The sequence below is a fragment of the Pogoniulus pusillus genome, chromosome 18, assembly GCF_015220805.1.
Source record: "Pogoniulus pusillus isolate bPogPus1 chromosome 18, bPogPus1.pri, whole genome shotgun sequence".
NCBI classification, from domain to species: Eukaryota; Metazoa; Chordata; class Aves; order Piciformes; family Lybiidae; genus Pogoniulus; species Pogoniulus pusillus.
This window is the reverse complement of record NC_087281.1, coordinates 551,881-566,350: the sequence shown is the minus strand read 5'-3', so window position 1 is coordinate 566,350 and position 14,470 is coordinate 551,881. Positions and strand designations below refer to the sequence as shown.

General features: G+C 46.1%; 1 protein-coding gene across 3 annotated transcripts in view; it reads right to left on the bottom strand.

Moving 5' to 3' along the window:
* Window positions 1–14,470, bottom strand: part of PDE10A (phosphodiesterase 10A) — a 410,304-nt gene that overhangs the window by 77,455 nt on the left and 318,379 nt on the right. For all 3 annotated transcript variants that reach the window (XM_064158232.1, XM_064158231.1, XM_064158233.1), the window contains exon 3: window positions 4,624–4,652. In XM_064158232.1, the coding sequence (XP_064014302.1) occupies window positions 4,624–4,652 (29 nt within the window). The remainder of the gene's footprint in view (window positions 1–4,623; window positions 4,653–14,470) is intronic.

Genomic DNA, 14,470 nt, shown 5'->3' with positions numbered 1-14,470 from the left:
AAATACCTGACTCCAACAGCATCCAGTTCTGGAACCCCTATTACAAGAAGGATGTGGAGATGCTGGAGTGGGCCAGGAGGATGCTCAGAGGGCTGCAGCAGCTCTGCTGTGAGCACAGACTGAAAGAGTTGGGGCTGTGCAGGCTGCAGAAGAGGAGGCTCCCAGGTGACCTTCTTGTGGCCTGCCAGGAGCTGAAGGGGGCCTACAAAAAAGCTGGGGAGGGACTTTTTAGGCTGTCAGGCAGTGACAGGGCTGGGGGGAACGGAACAAAGCTGGAGGTGGGGAGGTGTGGTGAATAGTCCTAAAGGACATAAAATGGGCTTAAGCATATCCTGTCTTATTTACCTGCCTGTCTGCATTGCAGCCAGAGGCGGGAGAACAGGGCAAAGGAAAGCCAGGCAGCTGTTTCCTTGCCTGAGAGGGGTTTCATGGGGACGTGCCCCTGCCCCGGGGTAGGCCTATGCGCACCCCATTTTATGGAGGACAACAGCCTGTGGGTTCTGCCATTTCTGTGTCTGCTTGGGTGACTGCCAGAGGTGACTGGGTGATTGTGTGGCCAATGAGACCACTAGCCTCGGCCACTACCCCATAAATGGGGGTGAACAGGGCAGAAGGGGCTGGTGTGCTCGTTCACTCCTGGCTGATCTGCCTCCCGCCCGCCCATCGCCTCAGCCTGCAGCCCACGTGGAGTTTGCCACAGGACTTGTGTTGGATATTTTCCTGCCTCTGTTTTGGGCCATCAGGACTAGTGAGTATTCTCCATTCTTTGTGCAGGGTGCTAAGGGATCTTAAGCAGCCCCACAAGCGGCGAATGAAGCCGCCACACTCTCTGCCGAAGACATCTTCTGAAACCTTTCAACATTCCACTGTGCAGAGACATTCTGTGACATAGCTCTGCCCACCGCATCCAGGAACTTGTGTGGAGAGTGGGAAATAAGATTGGGGGAATTATTTTGGGTACATTCATAAACAGTTCATAACTTTTCATCTGCCTCATTGCATTTTACCCCAAACTCAGATTTCAACTAGCCCCATTTACAACAGCAGGTTCAGACTGGCCATGAGGAGGAAGTTGTTAGCATGAGAGTGGTGAGAGCCTGGAATGGGTTGCCCAGGGAGGTGGTTGAGGCCCCATGGCTGGAGGTGTTTCAGGGCAGGCTGGCTGAGGCTGTGTGCAGCCTGCTCTAGGGTAGGGTGTCCCTGCCCATGGCAGGGGGGTTGGAACTGGCTGATCCTTGTGGACCCTTCCAACCCTGATTCTATGATTCTAACCTAATTCTGTTGCCCTTTGTAAGGACAACAGAAAAGGAGCTTATTGAAGCAACTGATGTCACGACATATGACTATGAATCTTTTAATCTTTTCAGTTTTCCCAACACAGAAAGATTGAAAAGAAAAATCCTGTTATAAATTGGACTTTTTTTCAGCAAATTTCTAGATTGGTTCCTAACTAATATAGTGTTTTAAAACAACTGCTGATTTAATTCTGCAATAAATTTCAATCATATAATCAACGAGGTTGGAAGAGACCTTAAAGATCTCCAACCTATCACTCAGCCTGAAACAATCAACCAGACCATGGCACTAAGTGCCTCAGCCAGGCTTTGCTTGAACACCTCCAGGAACAGTGCCTCCACCACCTCCCTGGGCAGCCCATTCCAATGCCAATCACTCTCTCTGACAACAACTTCCTCCTCACATCCAGCCTAGACCTCCCCTACCACAACTTGAGACTCTGTCCCCTTGTTCTGTTGCTGCTTGCCAGGCAGAAGAGACCAACCCCACCTGGCTACAGTCTCCCTTCAGGTAGTTGTAGACAGCAATGAGGTCAGCCTGAGCCTCCTCTTCTGCAGGCTGCACACCCCCAGCTCCCTCAGCCTCTCCTCACAGGGCTGTGCTCCAGGCCTCTCACCAGCTTTGTTGCCCTTCTCTGGACACACTCCAGCACCTCCACATCTCTCTTGAATTGAGGAGCCCAGAACTGGACACAGCACTCAAGCTGTGGCCTGACCTGTTCTGAGTACAGGGGAAGAGTCACCTCCCTTGTCCTGCTGGCCAGACTGTTCCTTATACATTAGACTTCTCATTAGACTTCCCTACAGTATAAGCTTCTCCCTGCAGGTATTTTCAGAAATTACCTACGAATGCAGTACTCAATGACTTCAGAGCTCATCATTCTCCAGTCAGCATGAACATGCCTTTTTGTCTGTAGAAAACATTTTCTATGTATAGAACTTTCCCAATTCAAATTCTAATTTACCTTCAGACTTTAATTAAGCTGACCTCTGTCTGAGCTACCACTGAAGAAAAGATGTCTTACAAGGATCTAAATTACAATACATGGCATTGTTTGAGACAGCTATAAACTAGCAAAGCCAAAAAGGTAGTGTACCATAGTATGCAAGTGCACAGTGACTGATAGCTGAAAGAACTGAGGCAGAATATCTTTACTTCAGAACATCTTTACTATCCTTTGCACTCTCCTGATCCCAGGACTTGGAGGTGACAGCCTCCATCTTCAGGAAAAATGAGTCACACTATGTATGAAGGGGCTGAGATGGCTGGGAGCAGAACGGGTGAGACACAGAGTGGGTGATTGGCAGGGCAGACACAAGAGGCATCAGGGTTCTAGAGCTTGCTTGTTTTGCACTGAAGAGCTCAAATGGGGTAACTGAGACATGTTTTCTAACTGCATTTTACAGAGTTTTTGTGAGCCAGCAGTGTGCCCAGGTGGCCAAGAGAGCCAATGGCATCCTGGCCTGCATCAGGAGCAGTGTGGCCTGTAGGATAAGGGAGGCTATTCTGCCCCTCTGCTCAGCACTGGTCAGGCCACACCTTGAGTGCTGTGTCCAGTTCTGGGCTCCTCAAGTCAAGAGATGTTGAGGTGCTGGAGCATGTCCAGAGAAGGGCAACAAAGCTGGTGATGGGCCTGGAACACAAACCCTATGAGGGGAGGTTGAGGGAGCTGGGCCTGTTTAGCCTGCAGAAGGAGAGGCTCAGGGGTGATCTTATTACTGTCTGCAACTACCTGAAGGGACATTGTAGCCAGGTGGGGGGTGGCCTCTTCTCCCAGGCAACCAGCAATAGAACAAGGGGACACAGTCTCAAGTTGTGCCGGGGTAGGTCTAGGCTGAATGTTAGGAGGAAGTTGTTGGCAGAGAGAGTGATTGGCATTGGAATGGGCTGCCCAGGGAGGTGGTGGAGGTACCGTCCCTGGAGGTGTTCAGGAAAAGCCTGGATGAGGCACTTAGTGCCATGATCTGGTTGATTGTTTAGGGCTGGGTGCTAGGTTGGACTGGATGATTTCAGAGGTCTCTTCCAACCTGGCTGATTCTATGACTCAGTTGTACCAACAGGTATTTACTCAACTGCAATAACAGCTGAATACTAAGGAGTGACCAGAAAACACGTTATCATTTAATTACTAAATCACTAATTTTAACCTAATTCCCATATACATCCACAGCACATCACCCATATGTAGAACTTCTGCTTGAAAAAAAATCATTGTAGACATCATTTAATCTTTTTCTTAACCTCACAAGAGGTAACTTCAGTTCTCTTTTACACCAACCGCCTGCTATCAAGGTTTCCAGAGGTTTCCAGTCTTCTTCCATTCTTTCCATATCTTAGTGCTTCCCACATGACTTCTTCTGAGAGCAAAATCACTTAGCTTTTACAGTGCTTCAGTCAGCCTTACTTTTAATACATGTCTGACACTGCTGTGGCTCTTCTGGGAATACGAAATAGTATATGCAATATACTCAAGAAGAGAAACAAAACAGGAACATGATTCCACCTCAGGAAACTGTAAGTGGCTCTCTCATCTTACATGAAAAAAGCACTTGGGTGCTTCAGGCTAACTGGGCACAGCTGTGGACAACAGATAGTCCTGTACTATTGTTTTCCATTCCCAGCGAAAGCTCCAGTGCCTAACAGGTTCCCCTATCTATTCTGCAGGACAGAGTCAATGGCATGTGAGGCTAGAGTCAGGAATTCCCTAATGAATATGCTTTTAAAAGACTTTACATTACATTTCATATAATATACTGCAGAATGTTTCAAATTAAAGAGTTTAGCTCATCCGTACCCACAGCACATCTCAGAAGGAATTAGGAGGTAGGGCATATTCTTTCCCTTTTTTCCTCTGACACTTGTGAGGCAATGATTAACTAGTCTTGCTGCTATGATTAACTAGTCTTGCTGCTATGATTAACTAGTCTTGCTGATATACTCATGATTTTCTGTCAAGTATCTTTTTAAACCTCAATCAGGAAAATGGAAGCACAGGAACTCCAAATTTGTTCGTGTAAAACTGCTTTTCCCTTACTGCCAATCAAGTGTTCCTAACATTTCTTTTTCTTGTGAGCTGTTTTCTAGTCAGGCAGTTAATCTTTCTTTTCTTCTTTTGCTTTCTTTGGTTTGGTATGTGGGTTGGAGGTTTTTTTGTTTGTCTGATTTGGTTTGTTTTCTGTTTTGCCTTTCCCCCCGCCCTGCGCTCTGGACATCCACTACGTCCAGAGAGTCAAATCTTGGCCAGAGACTGCACAAAAGTAATCTCAAGTGAACAGCAGGTCTCAGAGACTAGACTTGCTTTTAGAGAGCACAGAGAGTAGCACTTACCCTGCTGACTTCTTTAGGAGTTGATTCATCTAAGAGGAAATAAAGCACACAATTAGAAATGGTTGAAGAACACGAATGAAGAACAGTTCTTGCCCTGTTGTACAAAACTCAATGAAGCACTAGGATAAAGTACTGAAGAATGCTGTCCTGAATTCTTAAGAATACAAAATTTCCTACTTACATTTCATAAATCAATTCACAGACTAGCTAAACCCATGTCTTGTATCATGCTACTGCATTTATATTCCAGCTCATTAAGACAACTATCAGTGTGCCACAGTCTGAGAAGTAAAAGCCCTTTGCTACAAAAAACCACACCAACATCCTACATACGCAAGCAATATAGTGAGCAGACTCAGGTGTTGTGTTCTGCAAAGAATCTCTTCCTATTGACTTCTTGGGAAGTGGAAAAAAAGCCTTGTGACCTTAACACTACCAGAAAGGATCACTGGTGCGATCTAGCAGAAGACATTAGAAGCAAATACATCACAGAGTTTACATCTCTATGTCTATGTTACCCTTTCGAACGCGAGCAGGCACACACGCATGTTTGTAATCCACCACAGGCAGAACACCAGAGCACTAGCTAAAAGACTGAGTCCTGTTTCTGAACACAAAGGGAAAGCAGCTGTTCAGCAAGAAGACATCTGCCACAGGAAAGATTCCAAAGTCCACTTCAATCACATCAAAAGCAGCTTAAACACAAAGCTCCAGTTGGTTACCTGTTTCTGAAAACACACAGGGAACTATTTGTAACGTTTTAGTTGATAATAAGAATGAAAGGAAATTAATTTTAAGTCACCAAAATACTTTTTAGAAGAGATTCGAGACCAAATTTCCAAGGAAAGGACTCTCAATAATCAGACCAGTTTCTTCCCAAGCTCGGGTGATACCAGTATTTCTGATATTTCACAGGTTTGGGTGAATGTTGGTCTTCTCCTCCCCTCAGTTAAAGGACATGCCAGTAATCTGCACATGCAGAACGCAGAGGTGAACTTCCTTGGTCTACTGAAGGTGTTTCCGTTTGCAGTGCAATGTATGACACATAACTGGCAATGTGCAGTGATCACAGAGCCATCTTGACTGGACAAAGCAACATACGAGTTACAAGAACAACTAAAGTTAGACTCCAAATCTATCTCCCCTACTACCTTATTTCATGGAATTATAGAATCAGAGTTGGAAGGGACCACAAGGAGCATCCAGTTCCAACCCCCCTGCCACGGACAGGGACACCCTACCCTAGAGCAGGCTGCACACAGCCTCAGCCAGCCTGGCCTAAACACCTCCAGCCATGGGGCCTCACCCCCCTCCCTGGGCAACCCATTCCAAGCTCTCACCACTCTCATGCTCAACAACTTCCTCCTCACCTCCAGTCTGAATTTCCCCACCTCCAGCTTTGCTCCATTCCCACTAGACCTGTCACTCCCTGGCAGCCTAAAAAGTCCCTCCCCAGCTTTTTTGTAGGTCCTCTTCAGATCCTGGAAGGCCACAATAAGGTCACCTGGGAGCCTCCTCTTCTGCAGACTGCACAGCCCCAACTCTTTCAGTCTTTCCTCATAGCAGAGGTGCTGAAGGCCTCTGAGGATCCTTGTGGCCCTTCTCTGGACATGTTCCAGCACCTCCACATCTTTCTTGTAATGGGGTCTCCAGAACTGGATGCAGTACTCCAGGTGGGGTCTCAGCAGAACAGATTAGAGGGGGAGAATCACCTCCCTCCACCTGCTGATCACACTTCTGCTGATGCAGTCCAGAATATGGTTGGCCCTCCAGGCTGCAAGTGCACAGTGCTGGCTCATGTTGAGCATCATGTTCACCAGTGCTCCCATGGCCCTCTCCTCAGGGCTGCTCTCCAGCCAGTCACTCTCCAGCCTGGATTTGTGCTTGGGATTGCCTCCACCCAGATGCAGGACCTTGCACTTGTTCTTGTTGAATAGTGAGCAGCAGAAAATGTGAATGACAGAAAACATTCCTGCCCACATCAGGGAGGTTGGAGCAGATGATCTCTAAGGTCCCCTCCAAAATATGCCATCCCATATAAAAATCAAGTTATAACAGATGTAATTATGCTTTCCCTGAAGTACATTCGCAGTCTTCAGTAACTAAGGGATTAAACATTTCTTGAATCAGTGGGGATATCTATTTAAGAGTCTACCATGGGGTTTTCTTCCTCACACTTCAGGGGCATAGAAGAGATGTTAGATTCTGTTTTTTAAACCTTGGCCATCACTCTTCAGCATTCACAACATTCTCTGAGTTTCAACATTTAAAGACACTTTGAAAGAAAAAGTATTTTGGAGCCTAGAACACAAACCCTATGAGGAGAGGCTGAAGGAGCTGGCGTTATTCAGCCTAGAGAAGAAGAGGCTCAGAGGTGATCTCATTGCTGTGTACAACTACCTGAAGAGAGGTTGTAGCCAGATGGGGGTTGGTCTCTTCTGCCAGGCAGCACGGAAGTGAACAAGGGGACAGAGTCTCAAGTTGTGCCAGGGGAGGTACAGGCTGGAGGAAGTTAGGAGGAAGTTCTTCCCAGAGAGAGTGATTTGCATTGGAATGAACTTCCCAAGGAGGTGGAGGAGTTGCTGTCCCTGGAGACGTTCAAGAAAAAACTGGCGAGGCCATGGTCTAGTTGACTGGATAGGGCTAGCCTAGATGATCTTGGTTGGATAGGTTGGACTCAATGGATAGATTAGATAAGTTGGACTGGATGGGCTTGGAGGTCTCTTCCAGGAAACTGTGGGGAGCTATATTTCAAAGGCCTCCATACACCAGGTTTACTGATCAAAACCCTTGCACGAGCAATATTACTGTTCTACCCAAGAGCGAGCTGCTTCAGCCCAATAAATGCGCAGATTATAAATATTTCACTTTCTGAACTTCCAAAAACCAGTTACACCCAGTTCTGGAGCCCCCATTACAAGAAGGAAGTGGAGATGCTGGAGCATGTCCAGAGAAGGGCCACTGGCTTGGTCAGAGAGCTGGAGCAGCTCTGCTATGAGGACAGACTGGAAGAGTTGGCACTGTGCAGCCTGGAGCAGAGGAGAAACCCAGGTGACCCTACTGTGGCCTTCCAGGATCCCAAAGGGGGCTACAAAATAGCTGGAGAGGGATCTTCCCAGGCTTTCAGAGAGTGGCAGGACTGGGAGGAATGGAGCAAAGCTGGAGGTGGGGAGGAATTTTTTGAGCATGAGAGTGGTGAGAGGCTGGACTGGGTTGCCCAGGGAGGTGGTTTGAGGCCCCATGGCTGGAGGTGTTTAAGGCCAGGCTGGATGAGGCTGTGGGCAGCCTGCTCTAGGGTAGGGTGCCCCTGTTCATGGCAGGGGGGTTGGAACTGGCTGATCCTTGTGGTCCCTTCCAACCCTGACTGATTCTGTGATTCAGTTTTATTTTGACAATTTTGCAAACAATGATTTTATAAGCTCTCTTCAGAAGTTAGTGACACCAGGAGGAAGTTCCATAATAAGATTTGGCTTTTAAGAACAAAATTACAATTCAGCAGACTTAAATACTCAGATTTACTACCTGTACAGTTTCAAATAACAACTGCACAGCATGCTACAGATAGGCACAGTAATTGATATGGTAATTAAAGATAATATCACCTGGGAAAGCTTCCATATTAAACAAAGACAGGAAAGAGAGTTGAGGTGCTGGAAGGTGTCCAGAGAAGGGCAACAAAGCTGGTGAGAGACCTGGCACACAAAGTCTATGAGGAGAGGCTGAGGGAGCTGGGGGTGTGCAGCCTGCAGAAGAGGAGGCTCAGGGAGGGGACCTCATGGCTGCCTACAACTACCTGAAGGGAGGCTGTAGGCAGGTGGGGTTGGTCTCTTCTCACAGGCAGCCAGCAACAGAACAAGGGGACACAGTCTCAAGCTGCGCCAGGGGAGGTCTAGGCTGGATGTTAGGAGGAAGTTGTTGTCAGAGAGAGTGATTGGCATTGGAATGGGCTGCCCAGGGAGGTGGTGGAGTTGCCATCCCTGGAGATGTTCAAGAAAAGCCTGGATGAGGCACTTAGTGCCATGGTCTGGTTGACTGGACAGGGCTGGGTGCTAGGTTGGACTGAATGATCTTGGAGGTCTCTTCCAACCTGGTTGATTCTATGATGCTAAGACAAGAAAAAGCAGAAACCAAGTAGGGGAACAAACAGAAAACAAACTCCACACAGTAGAAACGAGGCCAGGTTTGGCATCTGGCACAATGCAAGAGATGAGGTTTAGCTTGGTTTGAGGTTCTCCTTTTAAGAGTGTGTTAAATTGATTAATTGCTCATTTAATAGGATAAATTAAAAAGAAAAAAACCCTGAAAACAATAAATCTAATTTCATACTTGCATTTCTACAAATTATTTGTTAATGGACTAGATGACCTCTAGAGGTCCCTTCCAACCCAGTGCATTCTATGATCCTACCAAAAGCCAAATGTCAATGATCTGCTGACAACTGCAACACGCTAAAGTAGCCACAAAGACTGCTTTGATACAATGCAAGCTTATATCTCAGATATTACATTCTAATGCTTAGTTAATTTTATCACAGGAACTCTTTCAGAGAAGTAATATTGCACTTGTTCCCTTTCTTACACCATTAATACTACTGCTGGTCCACCACCACTGATGATGACAGCAAACAAATGCTCAGAAATAATTCTGTTTATGAGATCATAGAATCAGTCAGGGCCTTAAATACCTCCAGGGATGGGGCCTCAAACACCTCCCTGAGCACCAGGCTGTCCCCACTCTCATGGTGAACCTACCCATCTCCAGCTTTGCTCCATTCCCCCTAGTCCTGTCACTCCCTGATGGCCTGAAAAGTCCTTCCTCAGCATTTTTGTAAGCCTCCTTCAGATACTGCAAGGCCACATGAAGGTCACCTGGGAGCCTCCTCTTCTGAAGCCTGAACAGCCTCAACTCTTTCAGTCTGTCCTCATAGCAGAGCTGCTGCAGCCCTCGGATCATCCTCGTGGTCCTTCTCTGGATACGCTCCAGCATCTCCACATCCTTCCTGTAATAGGGACTCCAGAACTGGATCCCACATAGCCGTACAGTCACATTTTCCCAAGGAATGTTTTCCCACACAGCAGATGTCAGACTGACCTAATACTTTTTTCTTTTTAAAATTTGCTTTAGGTTCCTTTTCCTTCAATTAATAAGACAAGTTGTTCAGAATGGAATTAGACCAGCATAAATATCCTTCACGCTTTTTTTTTCCTTTGAGAAGTGTCAGACACCCACACATCAATGGAAATTCCACACCAACAAGTCTATATTGGTTAAAGATTGACCTCACTATCATGAAATGAAGTTTAACAGCTTTAATTTATTTCTGTAGCAGAACAACATTAAGCAGATACGTTTGTCAGTCAATTTCAATTGCAGTCTTTGTTTGAGACAGTCTTCATTTTACACAACTTGCTTCTGGCAGCTCACGTCTCTGGCAGCTATCCTCTGTATCTTTGAGAGACACCTTAGCTCAGGGCAAGCTTCCTAAGGCAGCAACTACCACACACACATAAGAGAAATGCTGAATCAGTCAGGGTTGGAAGGGACCACAAGGATCATTTTATTCCACCCTCCCCACCATGGGCAGGGACACCATAGCCTAGATGAGGCTGGCCAAATCATAGAATGGCTTATGTTGGAGGGGACCTTAGAGATTATCTTCTCTGTTTTAATCTTATTACTTTTCCCAGGATGGGGAAGATGGAAAAAAAAAAATCCTGTGACAAAATGCACTTTTTTGCAGAAAATTTCTAGATTGGTTCCTAACTAATATAGTGTCTTAAAACAGCTGCAGATTTAATTCTGCAACAAATTTCAAGCACAGAATCAACCAGGTTGGAAGAGACTTTCAACATCTCCAACCTAGCACCCAGCCCCGTCCAGTCAACTAGACCATGGCCTCAGCCACGCTTTGCTTCAACACCTCCAGGAACAGTGACTCCACCACCTCCCTGGGCAGCCCATTCCAATGCCAATCACTCTCTCTGACAACAACTTCCTCCTCACATCCAGCCTAGACCTCCCCTGCCACAACTTGAGACTGTGTCCCCTTGTTCTGTTGCTGCTTGCCTGGCAGAAGAGACCAACTCCACCTGGCTACAACCTCCCTTCAGGTAGTTGTAGACAGCCATGAGGTCCCCCCCCGAGCCTCCTCATCTCCAGGATGCACACCCCCAGCTCCCTCAGCCTCTCCTCACAGGGCTGTGCTCCAGGCCCCTCACCAGCTTTGTTGCCCTTCTCTGGACACATTCCAGTGTCTCAACATCTCTCTTGAGCTGAGCAGCCCAGAACTGGACACTGTATTCTCACCTCCTTTTCCTTAGAGACATACAGGACTGGGGTTTTTTAAGGACAAACTATGTCCATGTAATAACAGTCCAAGCTACCACAATGTCATGAAGTTGCTTAAATGTTCAGATTCCAGTGTTTATCTGCTATCGAGGATCTAAAGTAGTTTTGCAGCCTGCCTGGCTTTCTTGTGTGTCTCTACACTGAAAACAAACGTGGTGTGCCTTGCAGTAACACTTCCCACATCTGCAGAAAAAGCAAGGCTGAGCAGTTTTCTTCTCCTTAGAGCAGCTGACTTAAAGAAACAAAAGAAAATGCCCCGGAGGAGAAGTTTGCTAACGTCAACAAGGCCATGGGATCCTTAGAGCTGGAGATGATAGGTTACCTCACGAGAGGGTGTAGCGATCCAGTCTGAAACGCATTTATGTCAGGGGAATCATTTCCATGCTGCTGAAGAAACCCTACTGTAACTACAACATACATACATTTATATTAACGATTTATTTCTTTTACCCTGGAGACTGAAAGCTGAGGAACTGAGTGCCAATTAATCTGAATGCAACTGAAGAAGAAAAAGTGACAGAATAAAACTGACAAATTAAACCCTTTTAGGATCTTTCAGCTGATTTGTTTGTAAGCATAATCAAGCTCTCAGTGACTGTGTCGAGTGTTACAGAAAATGATGTGCAGATAATTCAGGACTTGGGAATCTTCAGGAAAAAAAAAGTGACACGTTGCGCTAGCACAATAAACAGATTGAAACCAAAAGACTGAATTAGCCACTACTTATCAGTACAAGTGAAATAGGTTGCTTGCAAGGAGGAGATTGTTAGAAAAAAACATAATTATAACTTCAATGAGTGTAAAGGAACAGAACATTTTACTGCTAAATTACAGACACGTCTCTATTAATGACAGAACCTTCTAAAGTTCTGAACTAGGCTGTTTGACTACAGAAAGACTTACAACAACGCATAATTATGATTCACAGGAATTACACTAGGAAAAAAACAACAACAAATGAAGCCCAACCAAACACCAGCACCACCCCTCCCTCAGATGTATCTTTCTGTCTGCTGTACAACTCCACACATTGTGGAGTTCCATGTTCTTACGACAGCATTTCAACAAATGCAGAATTGCAATTCTCCCTAGTTGCAGACACTAGGCCACAACATTTTTGGGCAGCAACCTGTGCTAGTTTGAGCCTAGCTGGGATGTTTCAGTGAGAGAAATTAGATTATAAGCTGTGAAAATGAAACAATGGTGATGTCTGCTGCACTCACAGGCTTGCTGAGAGGCATAAAAACAAGAACATAAATAGAGATAAACAAGAGTTACTCTTTGAGTGCACCTGGTGCCTGCACTTTTCTCCCTAACCTGCTGTCTATGTAACTATTCCTTCTGCTTTCTATCCCCCCCGACTGATCCTCCAAACTCACTTTGTATGCGAGGTAAAGTCTGGGATAAGGTAGAGGGGTGGAAAGGAGGTGGGAGGGTGACTGAGAGCCCCTCCTGGGGACCCTGTTTTCTGGGAGGGCTGCTGAGTTTCTGTATTAGGTTAAGCTTGTAAATTTCTGTATAGAACTGTATGTATTAGTGGATATGTGCTTGTATATTGTGCTAGCTGTAAATATAAAGTTTCATTTCTTGATTTCCAGCCGTCTTGAGTCTAGTCTGGGTGATTTCATAAGAGTGGAGAGGGCAGGTAACACATAAACCATGACACAACTGGAATGTGCCCAGAGAAGGGCAACAAAGCTGGTGAGAGGCCTGGAGCACAACCCTGTGAGGAGAGGCTGAGGGAGCTGAGCGTGTGCAGCCTGGAGAAGAGGCTCCGGGGTGACCTCATGGCTGCCTACAACTACCTGAAGGGAGGCTGTAGCCAGGTGGGGTTGGTCTCTTCTGCCAGGCAAGCAGCAACAGAACAAGGGGACAGAGTCTCAAGTTGTGGCAGGGGAAGTGGATGTGAGGAGGAAGTTGTTGCCAGAGAGAGTGATTGGCATTGGAATGGGCTGCCCAGGGAGGTGGTGGAGTCACCATCCCTGGAGGTGTTGAAGCAAAGCCTGTCTGAGGCACTTAGTGCCATGGTCTGGTTGATTGTTTAGGGCTGGTTGCTAGGTTAGACTGGATGATCTTGGAGATCTCTTCCAACCTGGTTGATTCTATGACCAGGATTTCCAAAACTCTCTAGCCACACTGGGCACACAATTCCTTTAACTGAAAGGAAGCTAAATATTCCATCAGTAGGCATAATGATTTACTATGGTTTAAATGAGAATGATAATTCACTAATTTGCAAGCAATCAGTCAGTTGGTGACCCTATAGGATCATCTTAAGGCTCTATATCATATAATGAATCTCTGATTTAATATATGAAATAATTGATGAAGGTTATAATGATAGAGAGTGAGTTAAAGGCAATGTAAAAATATGACATACAGCAGCTCCCAGCTGAAAACAATAATTTTCTAAGGGAAATTCTGTTTATATACCTCCACTTGGCCTTGTGTAAACCTTGAGGGCACTGTGACAGCCAACATCAGACACTTCAGTGTGGAACACAATAAAATCATGGTACCTTAGAGGTCACATACATCAGGAATTATGCTCATTAAGCATTCTGGCATATTGGTAGACAGATTACTCAGTCTTTTTATCCACAGTGATTGAGACATTCCACAAAACTCTATATGCAGAACTCAGATCTCAGTGGACCAATTATTTGCTCATTTCTGAATATACCTACCAGCATATCATCACACTCCACTGTGTCATCAAAATATTAAAGCCTGGCTGAGGCACTTAGTGCCATGGTCTAGTTGATTGGACAGGGTTGGGTGCTAGGCTGGACTGGATGATCTTGGAGGTCTCTTCCAACCTGCCTGATTCTAGGATTCCAAAACCATGGCACAGCAATGGGATCTTGGGGTGTATTAAGAAGAGTGTGTGCAGCAGATCAAGGGAGGTTCACCTTCCCCTCTACTCTGCCCTGGTGAGATTCCATCTTAAGTACTGCGTTCAGTTTTGAGCTCCACAGTATAAGAGGGACAGGGATCTGCTGGAGAGAGTCCAAGAGAGGTCTACAAGGACGATTAAGGGACTGGAGGACATGGCTTATGAGGAGAGGCTGAGGGACCTGCATTTTTTAGTCTGAAGAAGAGAAGACTGAGAGGGGATTTAATAAAGGATTATAAACATCTGAGGGCTGGTCAGGAGAGGGGGGACAGGATCTGCTCACTGCTCCCTGGGATAAGACAAGGAGCAATGGATGCAAGTTGCAGCACAAGAGCTTCCACTGCAACACAAAGGGGAACTTCTTTACAGTAAGGGTCCCAGAGCACTAGAACAGGCTCCCCAGAGATGTAGTGGAGTCTCCCTCCCTGAAGACTTTCAAGGCCTGTCTGGATGCATTCCTCTGATCTGCACTAGACTGTGTGGTCCTGCTCTGGCAGGGGAGTTGAACACAATGATCTCCTTGGGTGCCTTCTAATCCCTAACATCCTGTGAGGCTGTGAAATCTACTGCATACCAACTTTAAGTACAGAAATGTTGACAGGC